The 15,873-nt window shown below is 43.2% G+C and overlaps 1 protein-coding gene across 4 annotated transcripts in view; it reads left to right on the forward strand.

Annotated features, from left to right (window-relative positions):
• LOC125467650 (calcium/calmodulin-dependent protein kinase type II subunit gamma) overlaps positions 1–15,873 on the forward strand; it is a 368,959-nt gene that overhangs the window by 162,816 nt on the left and 190,270 nt on the right. For all 4 annotated transcript variants that reach the window (XM_048563790.2, XM_048563791.2, XM_048563793.2 and 1 more), the window contains exon 3: positions 2,400–2,459. In XM_048563790.2, coding sequence (XP_048419747.1) covers positions 2,400–2,459 — 60 coding nt within the window. The remainder of the gene's footprint in view (positions 1–2,399; positions 2,460–15,873) is intronic.

Consider the following 15,873-nt stretch of genomic DNA (forward strand, 5'->3'; position numbering starts at 1 on the left):
CTTGTGTAATGTTACAGAGCTCAGGACACGTTTGAAAGAAAAAAACAATCACGAAATATTTCCATTTGGCTGTGGAAGGTCATGAAATCATATTGTACACGAATCCTGTATACAGAAACAGCCTGTGTGAACAGAACGTTTGGAACTATTCTTTTGTGAAGGTTTTTATTTTATTTATCAATGGAATGTCGGCATTGCTGGCTCGGCTAGCAACTGCTGCCCGTCCCTAATTGCCCAGAGGGCAGTTAAGTGCCAACCACATTGCATTGGGCCTGGAGTCACATGTTGGCCACGCCAGCTCACGATGGTAGCTTCCCTCCTAAAAGGATAATAGTGAACCAGATGGGTTTTTCCCTGACAACCTACAATGGTCATTATTAGAGGATCTTTCTGCTAGCATGAGGGAGTCCAAAACTAGGGCACGTAGGTTTAAGATGAGAGGGAAAAGATATAAAAGGGTCCTAAGGGGCAATGTTTTCAGGCAGAGGGTGATGTGTGTGTATGGAGATGAGCTGCCAGAGGAAGTGGTGGAGACAGATACAATTACAACATTTAAAAGGCATCTGGATGGATATAAGAATAGGCAGGGTTCAGAGGGAAATGGGCCAAATGCTGACAAATGGGATGAGATCAGATTGGGATGTCTGGTTGGCGTGGATGGGTTGAACCAAAGTGTTTGTTTCTGTGTCATACAACTCTCTGACTCTTAATTCCAGGTATCTTTTTTCCAGTGAATTCAAATTCCACCATCTGCCATGGCAGGATTTGAGCAGAATGCCAGAATATTACCTGGGTCCCTAGACCACTTATCTAGCAATGACACTAAGAGACTATAGCCTCCTTACATAATAAAACAACTGTGATGTTTGGTTCTCTGAATGTGCTGGTAGGGTCACAGATCTTTCCCACCCTGACTGTTAGTGAATGTGATGATTGGTTTCTCATTGAAGTGTTATGGTCCTTATAGTGACAGTGAAATGTATAAAGTGCCTTGAGCAGAATAAATCATCCCAAAGGTGCTAATATAAGAGCATCATAAATTATAATTACACGTTGGAAAAATGACGATATTTGGGCAGATGATCAAAAATTTGATTGAAGCCGCCACATATTTTCAGGAGCATCTTCAAGGAAGAAAGAAAGATGAAGAGACAGAGGTTTAAGGAGAGGGGCAAGACATTGGAGCCCAGGTAGCTGGAGGCAGGCTCAGAGGTGTCCCTAAGGTAGGGCAAATTGGGATGATTGTACCCCAGGCCCGGTCCTGGGGTCTTTGACATCCAGGAGCACCCAGCCACCAGGTACGCGTACCCTTTGAGATTGGTGAAAGTGACAACATGTGACTGTGGAAAGCTTGGAGAGGTTGGATGAACACATAATGTGAATTGCCACAGCGGAGCTGGAAAGGGGGCGCAGAGGCTGTTTGGGGGGGGGTCAGGCTCATATTATTATTTGGACAAGCTCCCTTCCCCAACCAAAAGTCTCGGGCCACAGTTCCTAGTGGCAGAGTGATTGAAATCTCGATGCTCAGAGGCCAGAAATAGGGCAGTGCTGAGATCTGGGGGAGTCATAGGGCTGGGGAGAGATTACAGATACAGGGAGGGCTGAGTCACTCAGAGACTTGAGAAGCAACAATGCAAACTTTAAAATGAAGGGATTCTTTACCAAGAGCCACTGTCAACAAGCGCAGGGGTGAAGGGGGATAAAGACGTGTTGTAACCTAAGGCAGGGGCAGTAGAGTTTTGGATGACTTCAAGCTTATTAGAAAATGAGAGACCAAGTCATTGGAAAAGTGTATTGATTTGTCGTCCTCCAGTGCACCTAGGGGTCATTCAGAGTAAACCATGTGGTGGGACACTAGATTTGCATTCAGGTAACTTGCAAGAGATGGCAATTTCCTTTCCTGAAGGACGTGAGCGAAGCACTCTGGTTGTATGACAATGTTGTAGTTTTCATACTAATGCTTCCCTTGCCTGCTAGATTTAATGAATTTAATTTCAGAGCTAAGATTTGAACTCGTGACCTTTGGATTGCTAGTCCATTACCATGATTACTACGCGCTATAACCTGTTTCTGAACCAGTTCAAGTACAGTGAGATTAATGTTAGTAGGATTACTTTTGTACTGGTGAGCCGTAAGCCTTTGGCATGTGTGTTGCAATAAAACTGATACTTCAGCCTTGACACAGTGTGCCTGTAAATCTTTCCCATTTGATCAATTTTCAGGAGGTGCCTGAATCACCCATTTCCACTGATAACATTTGCCATTTGTGCTGATATAGATTGTACAAGCCCAGCAATGACCCATCTATTAATTCATGTCTTTATATGTTAAAAGAAAGTTTCACTGCTATCTCCTTGCTGTCGGTTTGTAATTCTGTCTTGTGTTTCTTTGATCTGCAGATCACCAGAAACTTGAGCGCGAAGCAAGAATTTGTCGGCTGCTGAAGCATCCCAATATCGGTATGTCATTTCAAAAGACCATGGTGCTCTGTTGTTTAATTAAGATTGAGGGTTGGGGATGGGGGGAGGTAGGGAGGCAGGGAGTGTGGGACTGATTTCCCTGAAGGGTATGGGATTCATGTGGTAAAGAGGAAGGATCAATTTCGCTTTCATATGGATCCCACAAGGCCACTCTCAATATCTCTCTCATGATAAAACTGTGCTTGCCCTTAGTCTGGGTGACCTCTTTCACCCTGAGTGTAGATTATGTTTTGACGCTCTATCTCGCTCTCTCCCTCGCACTCGCTCTCTCGCTCGCGCTCGCTCTATCTCCCTCGCTCTCTTCCTTCACCAAACCCATATATGCTGACTGACACGCGCACGTGCACACAGGCACGCGCACACAGACACATACATGCACAAATGGGCACACATCCACAGACATTCAGATGCACACAGACAAGCACACAATACAGATGCACACAAATACATATACAACTGATGCACATGCACAAGCACATGTACAGGATATTGGTGAGGCCGCATTTGGAGTACAGTTGCGGTTCTGATCATCTTGCTATGTGAAGGTACTAGAAAGGATGTAAAGAAAGACTTACAAAAATGTTACTGAGACTGGAAGCTTTGAGTTATGAGGAGAGGCTGGGACGTTTCTCCCTGGAGCGTAGGTGGCTGAGGGCTGACCTTTATAGAGGTTTATAAAATCATGAGATAAGGTGAATAGCCAAGATCTTCTCCTGAAGGGAGGTCAAAACTAGAGTACATAAGCTTGAGGTGAGAGGGAAAAGATTTAAAAGGGACCTGAGGGGCAATGTTTTCACACAAAGGGTCATGCTGGAGAAAGTGGTTGATGTGGTTACAGTTACAAAATTTAACAGGTACGTGGGTTGGAAAGGCTTAAAGGGATATGGGGCAAATGTCGGCATAGGGGACTAGTTCAGTTTAGGAAATCTGGTTGCATGGATAAGTTGGGCTAAAGGGCCTGTTTCTGTGCTGTATGGCTGTGTAACTCTATGACTGTGTACACACATGAACATACGCACACATGCACACAGGTAGAGACACAGATGTACAGTGTCTCATTTATCCATGCGTGCAGAGATGCACACAGACCACATACACACATTGTACAGAGCTCACTGACTAAGCCAGTTCATGATGAGCACTGGCAGAAGCCTGGATAACAGTTGGCTGGTCACATCTTGTTTGGGGAAACTGTCCCTGACATTAAGTGGAGAGGCTGAAGTGGATGAGGAAATTGATAATTTAAAAGGGAATTCGCTTCTAGGTTACATAAGTCATATTCCAGGAAATACACTTTGTTACAGCTTCATTGTGTTTTTACAAGAGACATTGGAATAAAGCCAGCCAGTGATAGGTTTGTGAGTGGTCATAAATGTTCTTTCACCCTGATAGTACCTAAATTTCTTTTTATTTGTCAGACTGATCTTAACAGGGACAAATTAATTGCTGAACACCGAAATCCTGAGACCACAAGTGGCACCAAGGCAATCTAGTAATTTACAGTTTGTGACAAGAAGGTAGTTTTAACATCAGAAAAAAATCTGTTGCTGCACCTTCACATTGATTCTCTAAGTAAACAGAAGGGTTGGTTTAGTTCCAGATTAGCACTGAGATGTATCATGGGCCGTTAAATTGATCAAAAGAGGATCTGTTTGTCCAGGATGTTATCTGGGTTGGAGTATATTAGCTATAAAAAGAGGTTGGATGAGGCTTGGATTGTTTTTGCTGGAGTGAGGGAAGCTGTGGGGTGACCTGGTGGAAGAAAATAAATTATGTGAGGCATGGATAGGGTGGCTAGTTAGAATTGTATTTTGCTGCAATTTGACGTTGTCATACACAAGGTAGCAAAGGCTTAAGGTGGGAGGTGTAAAGCTTAAAGGAGATGCGCAAGGAAATTTTTTTACACAGCAGGCGGTAAGTATGTGCTGCTGGGGAAGGTGGTAGAACCAGGCGTGATAGCAACATTTGAGAGGCATGTTGGTAAATACATGAACAATCAGGGAATAGAGGGATTCAGACCGCGAGGCAGATGGGATTAGTTTAGAATGGCATCATGGTCAGCACAGACATGGCAGGCCGAAAGGCCTGTTCCTGTGTTCTACTGCTCTATGTTCTATGACCTGATAGCATTGCCCATCAACAAATGAACCATTGCTTCAAGGAGTAGGAAGGCAGGCCCAGAGTCAGCTGAGTTTCTTACTCCTGCTTCTGAAGAGTCATATCTGACTCAAAACATTGACCGTTTCTCTCCACAGATGCTGTAGATCTGCTGAGTCTCTCCATCATTTTCTGTTTTCTTTTCTCCACAAGTTGTGTGAGTAATGGCGATGGATAATAGGTGTGAAAGGAAGACTATTTCTCAAGAGGGACCAAGGAAGGTACGGCTGGGACAGGAATGCAGGGAAAGCAAATCAAGGTCAGACCATCAATACAGGGATGATTCATGTGAGTGTCTTGGAGCAGGCCTGAGGAATATTGCTGGAGGATTGAGAAGAGATGGCCAGAGATGAAGAGAGAATTTTAACCAAGGGTCAAGACAAAGAACAGCAATTTGTTGAAATTCTGCATATGTCAACCTGTCACAGTTAATGCATGAAAGTGCTCACGAAAATTACCAAGTTAGATCATAGATTTTACATTTCACAAGATGAAAGGGACATGCTATGCTCTGCTTATCTCAAGGGTGTGAATGCATGGCCAAAGTGCAGATTTTCCCTCCATACCTTTTTGTTCTGTTATTGAAATGTAACATGATATTTGAACGTAGGCACAGCAAAAAGATCACGAAGCAAGAATCCTTTATTCCACTGGCATCAGGCTGCTAAAAACAGGAAAGGAAATTCAGGAAAAACAAGGACCTGTTAACACTGTATACGTAGAATGACTGTGTGGGTTACATTGGGCTGAGGAATTCCTTTTCTGACTCCCCTCCCGTCTGTCCCTCCATCAAAGATATTCCAGTGAAAGTCCATTCAGCTGCCCTCTGTCCTTTACGGCTTGAGAAAGTCCTGGTGAACTGCTCGGCTCCTTTGCTCAGTCCCTCCATCCCATCCCCATCTGCTACTAGAGGTCCCATCACAGAATTCTTCTGTAAATCGGTGTCCAAGTCAAATTCACAGCAAACAAAAAGGAAAACGCTTGCTGTTAAATTCATGTTTTGGAAATGTGGGCTTTGCTGGTTGGCCATCATTTATTGCTCATTCTTAATTGCTGTTGAGAAGGTGGTACTGAGCTGCCTGCTTGAACTGCTGCAGTCCTTTGGGTGCCAGTGTATCCTTTAGGGAAGGAGTTCCAAGATTTTGATCCAGCAACACTAAAGGAACTGCAGTGTATTTCCAAGTCAGGATGGTGGGTGGTTTGGAGGGGAATTTGCAGGGACTGTTGTGCCCATGTATCTGCTACCCTTGTCCCAGAATGTAGAGGTTATAGGTTTGGAAGTTGCTGCCTAAAGAGACTTAGTGAATTTCTCCTGGCTTAAAAGGGGACAATTAGTGGTCTCTCTCATGAGTGTATTTATTTTTTGTGAACTCTCCTTGGTTGGCTGTTGTTTTTTGAAACCCTTCAGTGTTTCATTCCAGGGTTGTATTCTAAATTGCATTTATGGTAGGCTCTACCTGATCCCTGTGAGATGGACAATGGAATTATCTTATGTTTCCTGAATCAAATATTGAAGATAATGAGGGATTCACTGGCCCTTTTGGGTTTTGGAATTTGAAATTTTGAGTAGGGAAACAGCATCAGGAAATTGACAGAGATGGGAGGGTGGGCTGGGGGAAACAACACAATTATATTCAGGGAGAGGTCAGTGGAAAGTTATGCGGGGAATGGATCTTGAGGGGGTATTCAAAGTTGGATAGTGAGAGAGGCTTTTGGAGGGAACTGAGGTGAGCCAGTACCTTGTCACGAGTAACAACTCAAGCAAAGTTGAGGGAATGCGCAGAAAGTCACACTGAAATCACCCAGCCATCCAAGACAGTCCTCGCTTCTCCTGGGAATAATCTCCAAGGCAATACTGTGAGCAACAGCCTGGAGAAAAACTGTGGAGGTACTTTTTCAACAGTTCACTTGTTGTAACAATTTCAGACTCTTGGTAGTCCAAAACTTGAATTTTGCTGAAAAAAGGACTCATTTTGTTGAAGTATTTCATCCTGCACCCCATCAGGACAATTTACAAGAATGGCGATCTAAGGACTATGTGCAAGAATGGCCATCCAAGAGGAAAACCAACAATCCCCAGTTGCATGAGACGAGTGTGCTGGTTAGTTAGTGAGTGAGTGGCCTCTGATTGGTAGAAGTGTTGCCGTGGAGAATGCACCAGTTAATGACCAGGCTTACATTATGGTGCACTGGAAGCTATGGGGTTTACTACTTGGTGCCAGCATGGTTCTGGTTCTGGAGGCTGTACGTCCCAATGACTGGCAGACTGTATCATATATCATGGCCCATTGACCATTCTCACACTCAATCAACCCGTGTTTGTAAAAGTTTATCCTCCATTAGATGTGATTCCTGTGTTGTAAATCATTCATTAAATAATCTGGATTGTGCTAAGAGTTACACTGGAAACCAGTTTTAGATTATCACCTTGGCTCACAATGTGATATAATTGTGCAGGCCCGAAGTTTCATGGAAGCATGAGTACTCAGGACCAAGTTTATGTCAGTGAAAGGAATTTGTACAATCATTGCCTTTTTTATGAAAAAGGCAACAGCCAATTGCTACTGCATCCCCAAGGCAATACCATGACCAGTTGGAATCTATTTGTCTTGTCTGAGAATTAAGATTGATAATTAACTGTTCTTGCTGAATCTCCATGGCGATGGTGGCACATCCATTTGGCATCCTCCCCTCATTCTGTATCGAACGATGCACCAATAGTTTTTGTGTCCTAGTCCTGATGAGTGCAAGGTAGAAAGCTTTGACTTCGGCTAATAGGGAAAGATGATGGCCTAGTACAATTATTGCTGGACTGTTAATCCAGAGACCCAGGTAGTGTCCTGAGACCTGGGTTCAAATCCTGCCATGGCAGATGGTGGAATTTGAATTCTATGAATATCTGGAATTAGAGTCTAATGATGACTGTGAATCCATTGTCGATTGTTGGCGGGGTGGGGGGGCGGAGAAAACATCTGGCTCACTCATGTCCTTTAGGGAAGGAAACTACCACCCTAACCTGGTCTGGCCTACATGTGACTCCAGACTCACAGCAATGTGGTTGACATTTAACTGCTCTCTGGGCAACTAGGAAAGGACAATAAATACTGGTACGGCCAGAGACACCCTCATCCCACGAATAATTTTTTAAAAAGAGACTACTTTCAGCAATGATATTTCAATAAGAAAAATGCAAACTGTATAATTTGCCAAAAAATGAAAGTCTGAGAAGGCTCTCATTTTCTGCCAAACAACTTCACATTGAAGGGAAATCTCATAGGGTTGGCAATTTGAAGAATATAAGATGTTAAAATGGCGAGTGCAAGTCATCCATTTTGTACTGAGCAATGACCAATGTGCCTTGACAAACTGCCATTGTTTAAAGGTTTCACTACAAACAAAAGGTTCTTATGAAGATTAGCAACTTCATTCCGAAACAAAAGCTCAGAAGTTCACTGAAGAAAGGAGACTCTAATTTTAGTAATGTAAAGTCAGTTGTGGTTATGACCTGATTTAAAATGTAGCCTCATAAGGTGCCCAGTGGTTCCCCATGAGAGACTGCAGAATGTTTTTGGCATTCCGTTTCACGTTTGGCCTGATACACTGGCATAGTAAAACGCAACACACAAGGAACAATGCTGTGCAGTACCTTAGGAAATTCACGAGTGGGTTTACAAAGAATTCCCCTCCTTTTGTATCTGAGCAGATCTGTAGACCTTCTCAAAGGATGAGTTTAATTTCACAGGAAACACTAAACAAAGGGATTTGTCACGATTATTTTATGAGGGGGACCTTACAATGAATCCCAACAGTGGGATTAAAATCAATGAAACATTGCAGGGATGGATTTGTGAAAGTGATCTTTTGGCAGAGTTTGTAATCTAGGCATCTGTTTGGACTAAAGTTTGTCTAAATTCGAACATTATGCACATTTGAACATGAGCTGTGTTCCCTCAGTTTAATGTAGAATTTGTTAGTTAGGTTACTTGCTTTCTGTCTGTTTGATGAATTGGGACTGCCGCTGGTGTCTGCAATAGATTGGTAATGTCACTGGACTAGAATTCCTGAGGAGCCAGGCTAATTCTCCGAGAACAGAACAGCAGGCGAAACTTGACTTTAATTCATTTAATTCTGGAATTGAAAGTAGCCTAAGTCACTGTGACAAGGCAACTTGATGGTCGTCAAACCCAACTGGTTCACTAATGCAGGAAATCTGCCATCCTTACCCAGTCTGGCCTACATTGTGACTCCAGACATGCAGCAATGACTCTTAAATGCCATTTGAAATGTATTAAGTGCAGTTAGGGAAGGCAGTAACCAGCAGGTTACATGGGATGACATCCCATGGAAAAATTCGGTAAAACTGGACAAATGTGGTAGATACTGTGACGTTCGAGTTCATCCTTCACACTGTGATCATTTTACATAAGCAGCTGATACTTGTGTGGTAACATGTGATCTACCAATTTTAAATAAAACTGTCCAGACATAGAATTGTACAATGCTGAAAGAGGCCATTCAGCCCATTGAGTCCTCACCGACCCTCCAAAGAGCAACCCACCCAAACCCACACCCCTACCCTATCCCCGTTACTCTGCGTTTACTATGGCTAGCCCACCTAGCCTGTACATTCCTGGATGCTATGGGCAATTTAGCATGGCCTTCAACTAATCTGCGCATCTTTGGTGTGGGAGAAAACCAGAGCACCCAGAGGAAACCCACACACTCATGGTGAGAATGTGCAACATTCACACAGGTAGTCACCTGGGGCTGGGTCCCTTGTGCTATGAGGCAGTGGTGCTGACCACTGAGCTGCTGTGCCACCCATGTTATGAAGTACCTCAGGGGTAGGTGGCCCATAGGTAGGGATGCCACGACTGCATCACATGAGCCCTCATGGATTACAGATATATTTGGATCAAGTATCCTCATGGTGCTAACAGATAAATAACCTGTTCTTGATCTCCATTGCTGTGCTTAACTGTGATAGCTGTTTACATGTAACAAGCTGTTTATCATTGCGGTTCCTAATTAACTTTGACAGCTATATTGTGTTTGAGAGACTGTGTTTAGCATGTTGACAAGCACCCATCTCGCTCCAGAAACTCATCTAACTCTGCGACCAAAATAGGAGGTGGCTGGGGCGAGCTGTGGATATTGTTGAGCAGTGAAGAAAAAGCCAGAGCATTTAACGCACCACCGCATGACCCTCAAAACAGTTTGAGTTCTGAGCCTGGTGGAATGAGTCACTGTAAATCATCAGTACTTTTCCTGCCTTGGTGAAAATTACTTACGAGATATGTATAGGCAATGAGCTTTAATGTTGCAGTGAGCTGCATTTAGTCACAGCTAATGAACAGCCACAAGCTGTAGCAGTTCTCTCAGATGGGGAGGTTTTGAGCAGCTGATGATATTGGCTTTATTTCCAGTTTTGAGAGCAGCTTTCTGGTTGCTCCACATATCTCTCTCAGCAAAGGTCGAACTGATGTATATTGGAAAACAGATCAATAAGGGCTGATGCTAAGTCATCTGCTCTGAATCCTCTGCTCTGAATTTGAAGAATTGTAATTGCTTTGGTCTGGATACTGCCCAATAATTCACATTGTGCTGCCTGCAATTTTCAGAAACTGCTGCTTAGAAATTACTATCGGTGAATGAATGCTTAACAAGTTCAGTCCAGATTTATTTTTCTTCTGTTTTGACTCAGATATTAACCTGTTTACTTCAACTAGGCTAACAGCTGTACAAAAGTCAGGGACAGCAGAATGTCATAAGAGCACATGAAAGCTTACGTCTGCAACAGTGTTTTCGAAATTCCCTATACGTATGTGTATATATTTGGATACGCTAAAGCAAAGGACTGGGGATGCTGGAGATCTGAAACAAAAACAGAAATTGCTGGAGAAACTCAGTGGATCTAGCAGCACCTGTGGAATGCGAGTAGATTTAATGTGAGTTAAGTTGAATTCGGTAATTCTCGTGACTTTAACAAGAAATGAGTACGAGAGTCATACAGCACAGACACAGACCGTTCAGTCCAACTCATCCATGCTGACCAGGTTGCCTAAACTGAACTAGTCCCATTTGCCTGCATTTGGCCTATATCCCTCTAAACCTTTCCTATTCATCCACCTATCCAAATGACTCTTCAATGTAATCGTACCCATCCCTACAACTTCCTTAGGCAGCTTATTCTATGCACGCACCACCCTCTGTGTGAAAAAGTTGCCCTTCAGGTCCGTTTTAAGTCTTCCCCCCTCACCTTAAATCTATATATGTAGCCTCTCGTTATAACTAAAACCCTCCAGTCCTGGCAACATTCTTGTAAATTTTTTCTGTACCCTTGCTAGTTTAATAACATCCTTCCCATAGCAGGGTGACCAGAATTGTGTGCAGTATTCTAAAAGTGGCCGAACCAATGTCTTGTACGGCCGCAATATGACAACTCAAATGCACTGGTCAATGAAGGCAAGTACGCCAAACCCCTTCCTCACCACCCTGTCTACCTATGGTGCCACTTTGAAGAAATTATGAATCTGTACTTTAGATCTCTTATTCAGCAGTACTCCCCAGGGCCCTACCATTAACTGTTCAAGTGCTGTCCTGGTTTTCCATTACCAAAATGCAACACTTTGCATTTAGCTAAATTAAAACCCGTCTGCCTCTTCTTGGCCTATTGGCCTATCATGTTGCCTCATTATGAATTTGATCAGGCCTGGATGTTGTGTGGTTTCAATTCCATGCAGTGTGGCTGACCTTTTCAGAGATGACAAAGATTTGCTGTATTGATTGGCCACCTTCTGTCGGGTAAAGGTTTTTTAGTATTTGGACTTTGAAAGAACTGATTTATATCAATCTAATCATTGCAACTTACTGCCATATCAAGTATCGCCACAAGGGCGGCAGCAGATTGTGAATAAAGCCCATCTTCTACTCATGGGGGCAACTAAGGATGGACAGTTGAAGTGGCTTTGAGAACATGCCCAGAAACAAATAAGAAAGAAATGAGACAATAAAACCAAGATTTGCAGATGCTGAAAATCTGAAATATAATCAGAAATTGCTGGGGAAGCTCCGCATCTGTGGAGGCAAAGCAGAGATAGCGTTTCAAGTCCAGTGACCCTTCATTGGAACTGAACTTCCAGCTCTGAAGACGAGTCAGTGGACTGGAAATGTTAACTCTGCTTTCTGCCTAAACACGCAACTAGACCTGCTGAGTTTCTCCTGCAATTCTGTTTTTCAACAAAGAAAAACAAGGGTGCTTATAACTTGGCAGCTGTAAGAAGGACAGTCCATCCCCGTTATAGGTCATATGATACAGTGACATAGACTTGCTCAATCTATCATTATACAGTCCAGCTGGAGTAGCATATGCAGTACTAAATAATCATCTGTCTAAAAATCTCATCCTGTGTCTTTAATATATCAAACATGTAGTCCTAATGTGTGTTCCACAAGTACTGGGTTTTTCCAAGCTTTTGTTGCACAAGTTATCTCGAGAAGCTCAAGAGTTTCCTAAAGACTGGGCTCCAGCTGTAGGTGGACGAGCAAGATTCTTGGCAGACATTGATCTTGCTTTTGTTATAGTCCAGTTCGGTGCAGAAGCAGATCAGACACAACTGGAGTTATCAATAGAATATTTGCATTTACTGATTCTGTACCAGAATGTCTGTCCATTGCCTGTGCATGGAATCTTCAGAATGATGAATAGACAGGTGCTTTACATGGTCAGCACAGTCAGAACTATAGGTTGTACCTCTGTAATCCAGCAGCGCAGAACCAGACATACCACAAGATGATAAAGTGTGAAGCTGGATGAACACAGCAGGCCAAGCAGCATCTCAGGAACACAAAAGCCGACGTTTCGGGCCTAGACCCTTCATCAGAGTCTCTGATGAAGGGTCTAGGCCCGAAACGTCGGCTTTTGTGTTCCTGAGATGCTGCTCGGCCTGCTGTGTTCATCCAGCTTCACGCTTTATTATCTTGGATTCTCCAGCATCTGCACTTCCCATTATCTCTGATACCACAAGATGGACAAGTATTGGGGTGAGCATGACCATATTTTAAAAAAAAACAGTGTAGCATAAAATGAAATGAAGTGATCACTTTGTTTGTCAGTACGATTCCAGCTGCTTTGTCACTGCTGTAGTCTTCATGCTGCTAACAATTGTTCTACATTATGTGAGTGCAGACTGACTGGAGCTGTTGTGTGTCCCAGACCGGAGAGTACCAGATTAGGGAGGTACACACTGTTCCCAGGCCTTACAGACTGAAACCATTCTCTTGTTGAACAAAAAACTGATTTTACTATTGTGTTTGTTCGTGGGATGTGGGCCAGTATTAATTACCTGTCCCAAATTGTCCTTGAGAACATGATGGTAGTGATGATGGTGAGCTGTCTAGTTGAATTGTGGTAGTGCATAGGAGGAGTAGGGTAAGTGCCCCCACAGTACCGTTAGAAATGGAGTCGCAGGATTTTGACCCATAAACAACATAGGAATGTTGCTATAGTTCCAAGGCAACATATTGGGTACTAATCAATGGCTGCTTTCTCCCAGATGGTGTCAAGCTATTAACACTGCCCTCATCCAAGCAGGTAGGGAGTATTCCATTAACACTTCTGAATTGCACCTTGTAGATCGTGAACAGGCTTTGGGGAGTTAGGAGATGAGTTACTGGTTTTGGAACTGCTCTTAAAGCCTTGTATTCATAAAGGTGGTTAGTTCAGGGATTTGATAACATGCGATTCTGTAATCCTTATCCATTGAATGTCATAGGGAGACGGTTAGAACAAAAGGAGTACGTAGTTCATCTCCTTGAGCACACGCTACCGTTTAATACAATTTTGCCAATCATGCTGTCTTATTGAAGTTGGCCATTGCCTGGCACTTGTGTGGCATGAGTCTAACTTAACTCTTATCAACCCAAGCCTGGATATTATCATCATATCATATACCATGGCTGGCAAATTGCACTTTAGATATCTTTGTGCGAGCACTTATTCACACAAAATTCCTTTGTCTGCAAGTATCACAGAGGCATTAAACCATTTAAATATCACAGATGAGCATTTCAAAATGCAAGCCAGAGACAAGACGTGGCCACTCAGCCCCTTGAGTCTGCCCTTCCGCTCAGTAAGATTGTGAGTTGATCTGATTGTGGCCTCAAATCCACTTCTCTACCTTCTCCTCCTGCCCTTTCACTCTCCTGTCAGTGATGGTTTGAGGAAAGTGTTTTTCACCCAGACGATTGGGGCGGGGGGGGAGGGGGTGGCGGTGGGGGGTGGTGTCTGGTGTCTGGTGTCTGGATTGGGGCCTGGGTGGGTAGTTGAGGTGGGAAATCTTATAATTTTTAAATGTACTTGGATGAACATCTGAAGTGTCATAATATTCACGGCTATTGGCCAAATGTGGGAAAGTGAGACGTTGTAGTCAGTGCTATATTTTTGGTTGTACGGACACTATGGGCCGAAAGGCCTCTTCTGTATCGCATGATTCCATGATTCCACGATCCTTTCAGCATCCACCCTGTCAAGACCCTTTGAACGAGGTGAACCTAGTGTGGGAACTAAAGAGTTTCCCATAGGTATTAATGATCATTTGAAACATTTGAGTCTGATTCAAGTTACTGATGTGCTTTGGTTTTCACCGTCCTGGGAATATGTTCAAAGTGAGTGGCTGACCAGAGGCCAAGCTGGTCCATGCCAGAATGGAGCTGGCGAAACAATTCAGCTGTGAGAAGCAATTCACTTCTCTCTCTCTCTCTCTCTCTCTCTCTCTCTCTCTCTCTCTCTCTCTCTCTCTCTCTCTTGCAATGTAACACTGACAGAGACCTTTATGGCTGGGGGAGAAGCAATTTTTTTAATGGAGTAGGAGGAGGCAGCAGCTATGTGGCTTTAATAACATATCTTACAATCTAATGAGAAAAATGGAAATAGGAATGTAAGTGGTGAGCAGGACGGTTAATTTTACACTTGAGCATTTGACCCTCTAGCAAAGCAAGGGCATGACACAAAGAGGATCACAATGCCAGGATCATACAGTGATCACATGGAGTGGAGGGAGGGGTGCGGTTAGTTAAATTGTTAAAATAATCATTTGAGGTCTTGCCTTTTAAATTTGAACTGAGAAAGTCTATTCCTGGCAATGACTTCTTCACACTTTGCCACCTCCAGAGCTGATGACAGCTATTCTGGAAGCAGAGATTGTCAGGATGATGAGTGCATGTGATCACTGTAATTCAGACCATTCTGGTGAGTGCTAGGAGAGGGTGAAGACCAACTGGTTGTTTCCAAGAATCCAGGCATTTGTGGAATAGTGCACAGCTGAGCTTTCCCTTTAGAAATAAAATGTGTAGTGCCATTTGTAGATAGACTTGGCAAGAGGGAGGTGTTTGGAGCATACAGAAGTGGGACTCCATACAGAAAGCAGCCCCAGAATGATGGTGATGATTGGAGTGGAGTGCCCTTTAAAAGTGCAAAGTGTACATGATGAGGGCAATACAGCTGAATTAAACCAGCTGTTTCACTTAGACAATGAGCATAGGGCTAGAGGACACAACTCTTGAGCAAGGTTATAGACAAGTTTCCCTTCTATGAAGACATTGCCAGCGAAGGCAAATAGTTTGGCAATAAGTTGACTTGTATAAATGGCAGTGGTGTTGCTCATGGTTGAGAATACTGTTTGAAAGTATCAGTAGCACTGTTTAATTGGAAAGAACTTTGTGTGTTCTTCAAAGTAAGGTTGAGTGGTGAGTAAGCATCTGCCAGAACAATCCCAAGTTGACTTAGAACATTAGGTCTGTTGGGCTGAGAAACTGGCTTCTGTTCAATATATGTTCTTGAGATGGTTGAGTGTCTTTGGAATTGTCAACCCCAGAGAGTTGTAGATGCTTAAAATTTGAGATCAATAGAATCCTGGAGTCTAAGGGATGAGGAGGGAAAGGTGAGAAATGGGGTTGAGGTACAAGATTGACCTTGGTCTTACTGACATCAGAAAGTGTACATTCCTCACCTACCTATGTCCTTATGAAAAAGGAAGGGAAAGAGATTGAGACTGGGTGACAACTTGTTTTGTAACAATCTAGGATTGTGAGAAGGGAGGCTGGATGGAGGGAACAGTAAATTGAACAAACGTTTGCAATTAGAAAACAGGAGAGGTTAACAGAAATAAACGAGTGCAGTGATTTTAACAAACTGTGAAGCACCAAATGGACTGTAAGGAAGAACAATAAGTTACCA

Source organism: Stegostoma tigrinum, chromosome 37, assembly GCF_030684315.1.
Source record: "Stegostoma tigrinum isolate sSteTig4 chromosome 37, sSteTig4.hap1, whole genome shotgun sequence".
Classification (NCBI taxonomy): domain Eukaryota; kingdom Metazoa; phylum Chordata; class Chondrichthyes; order Orectolobiformes; family Stegostomatidae; genus Stegostoma; species Stegostoma tigrinum.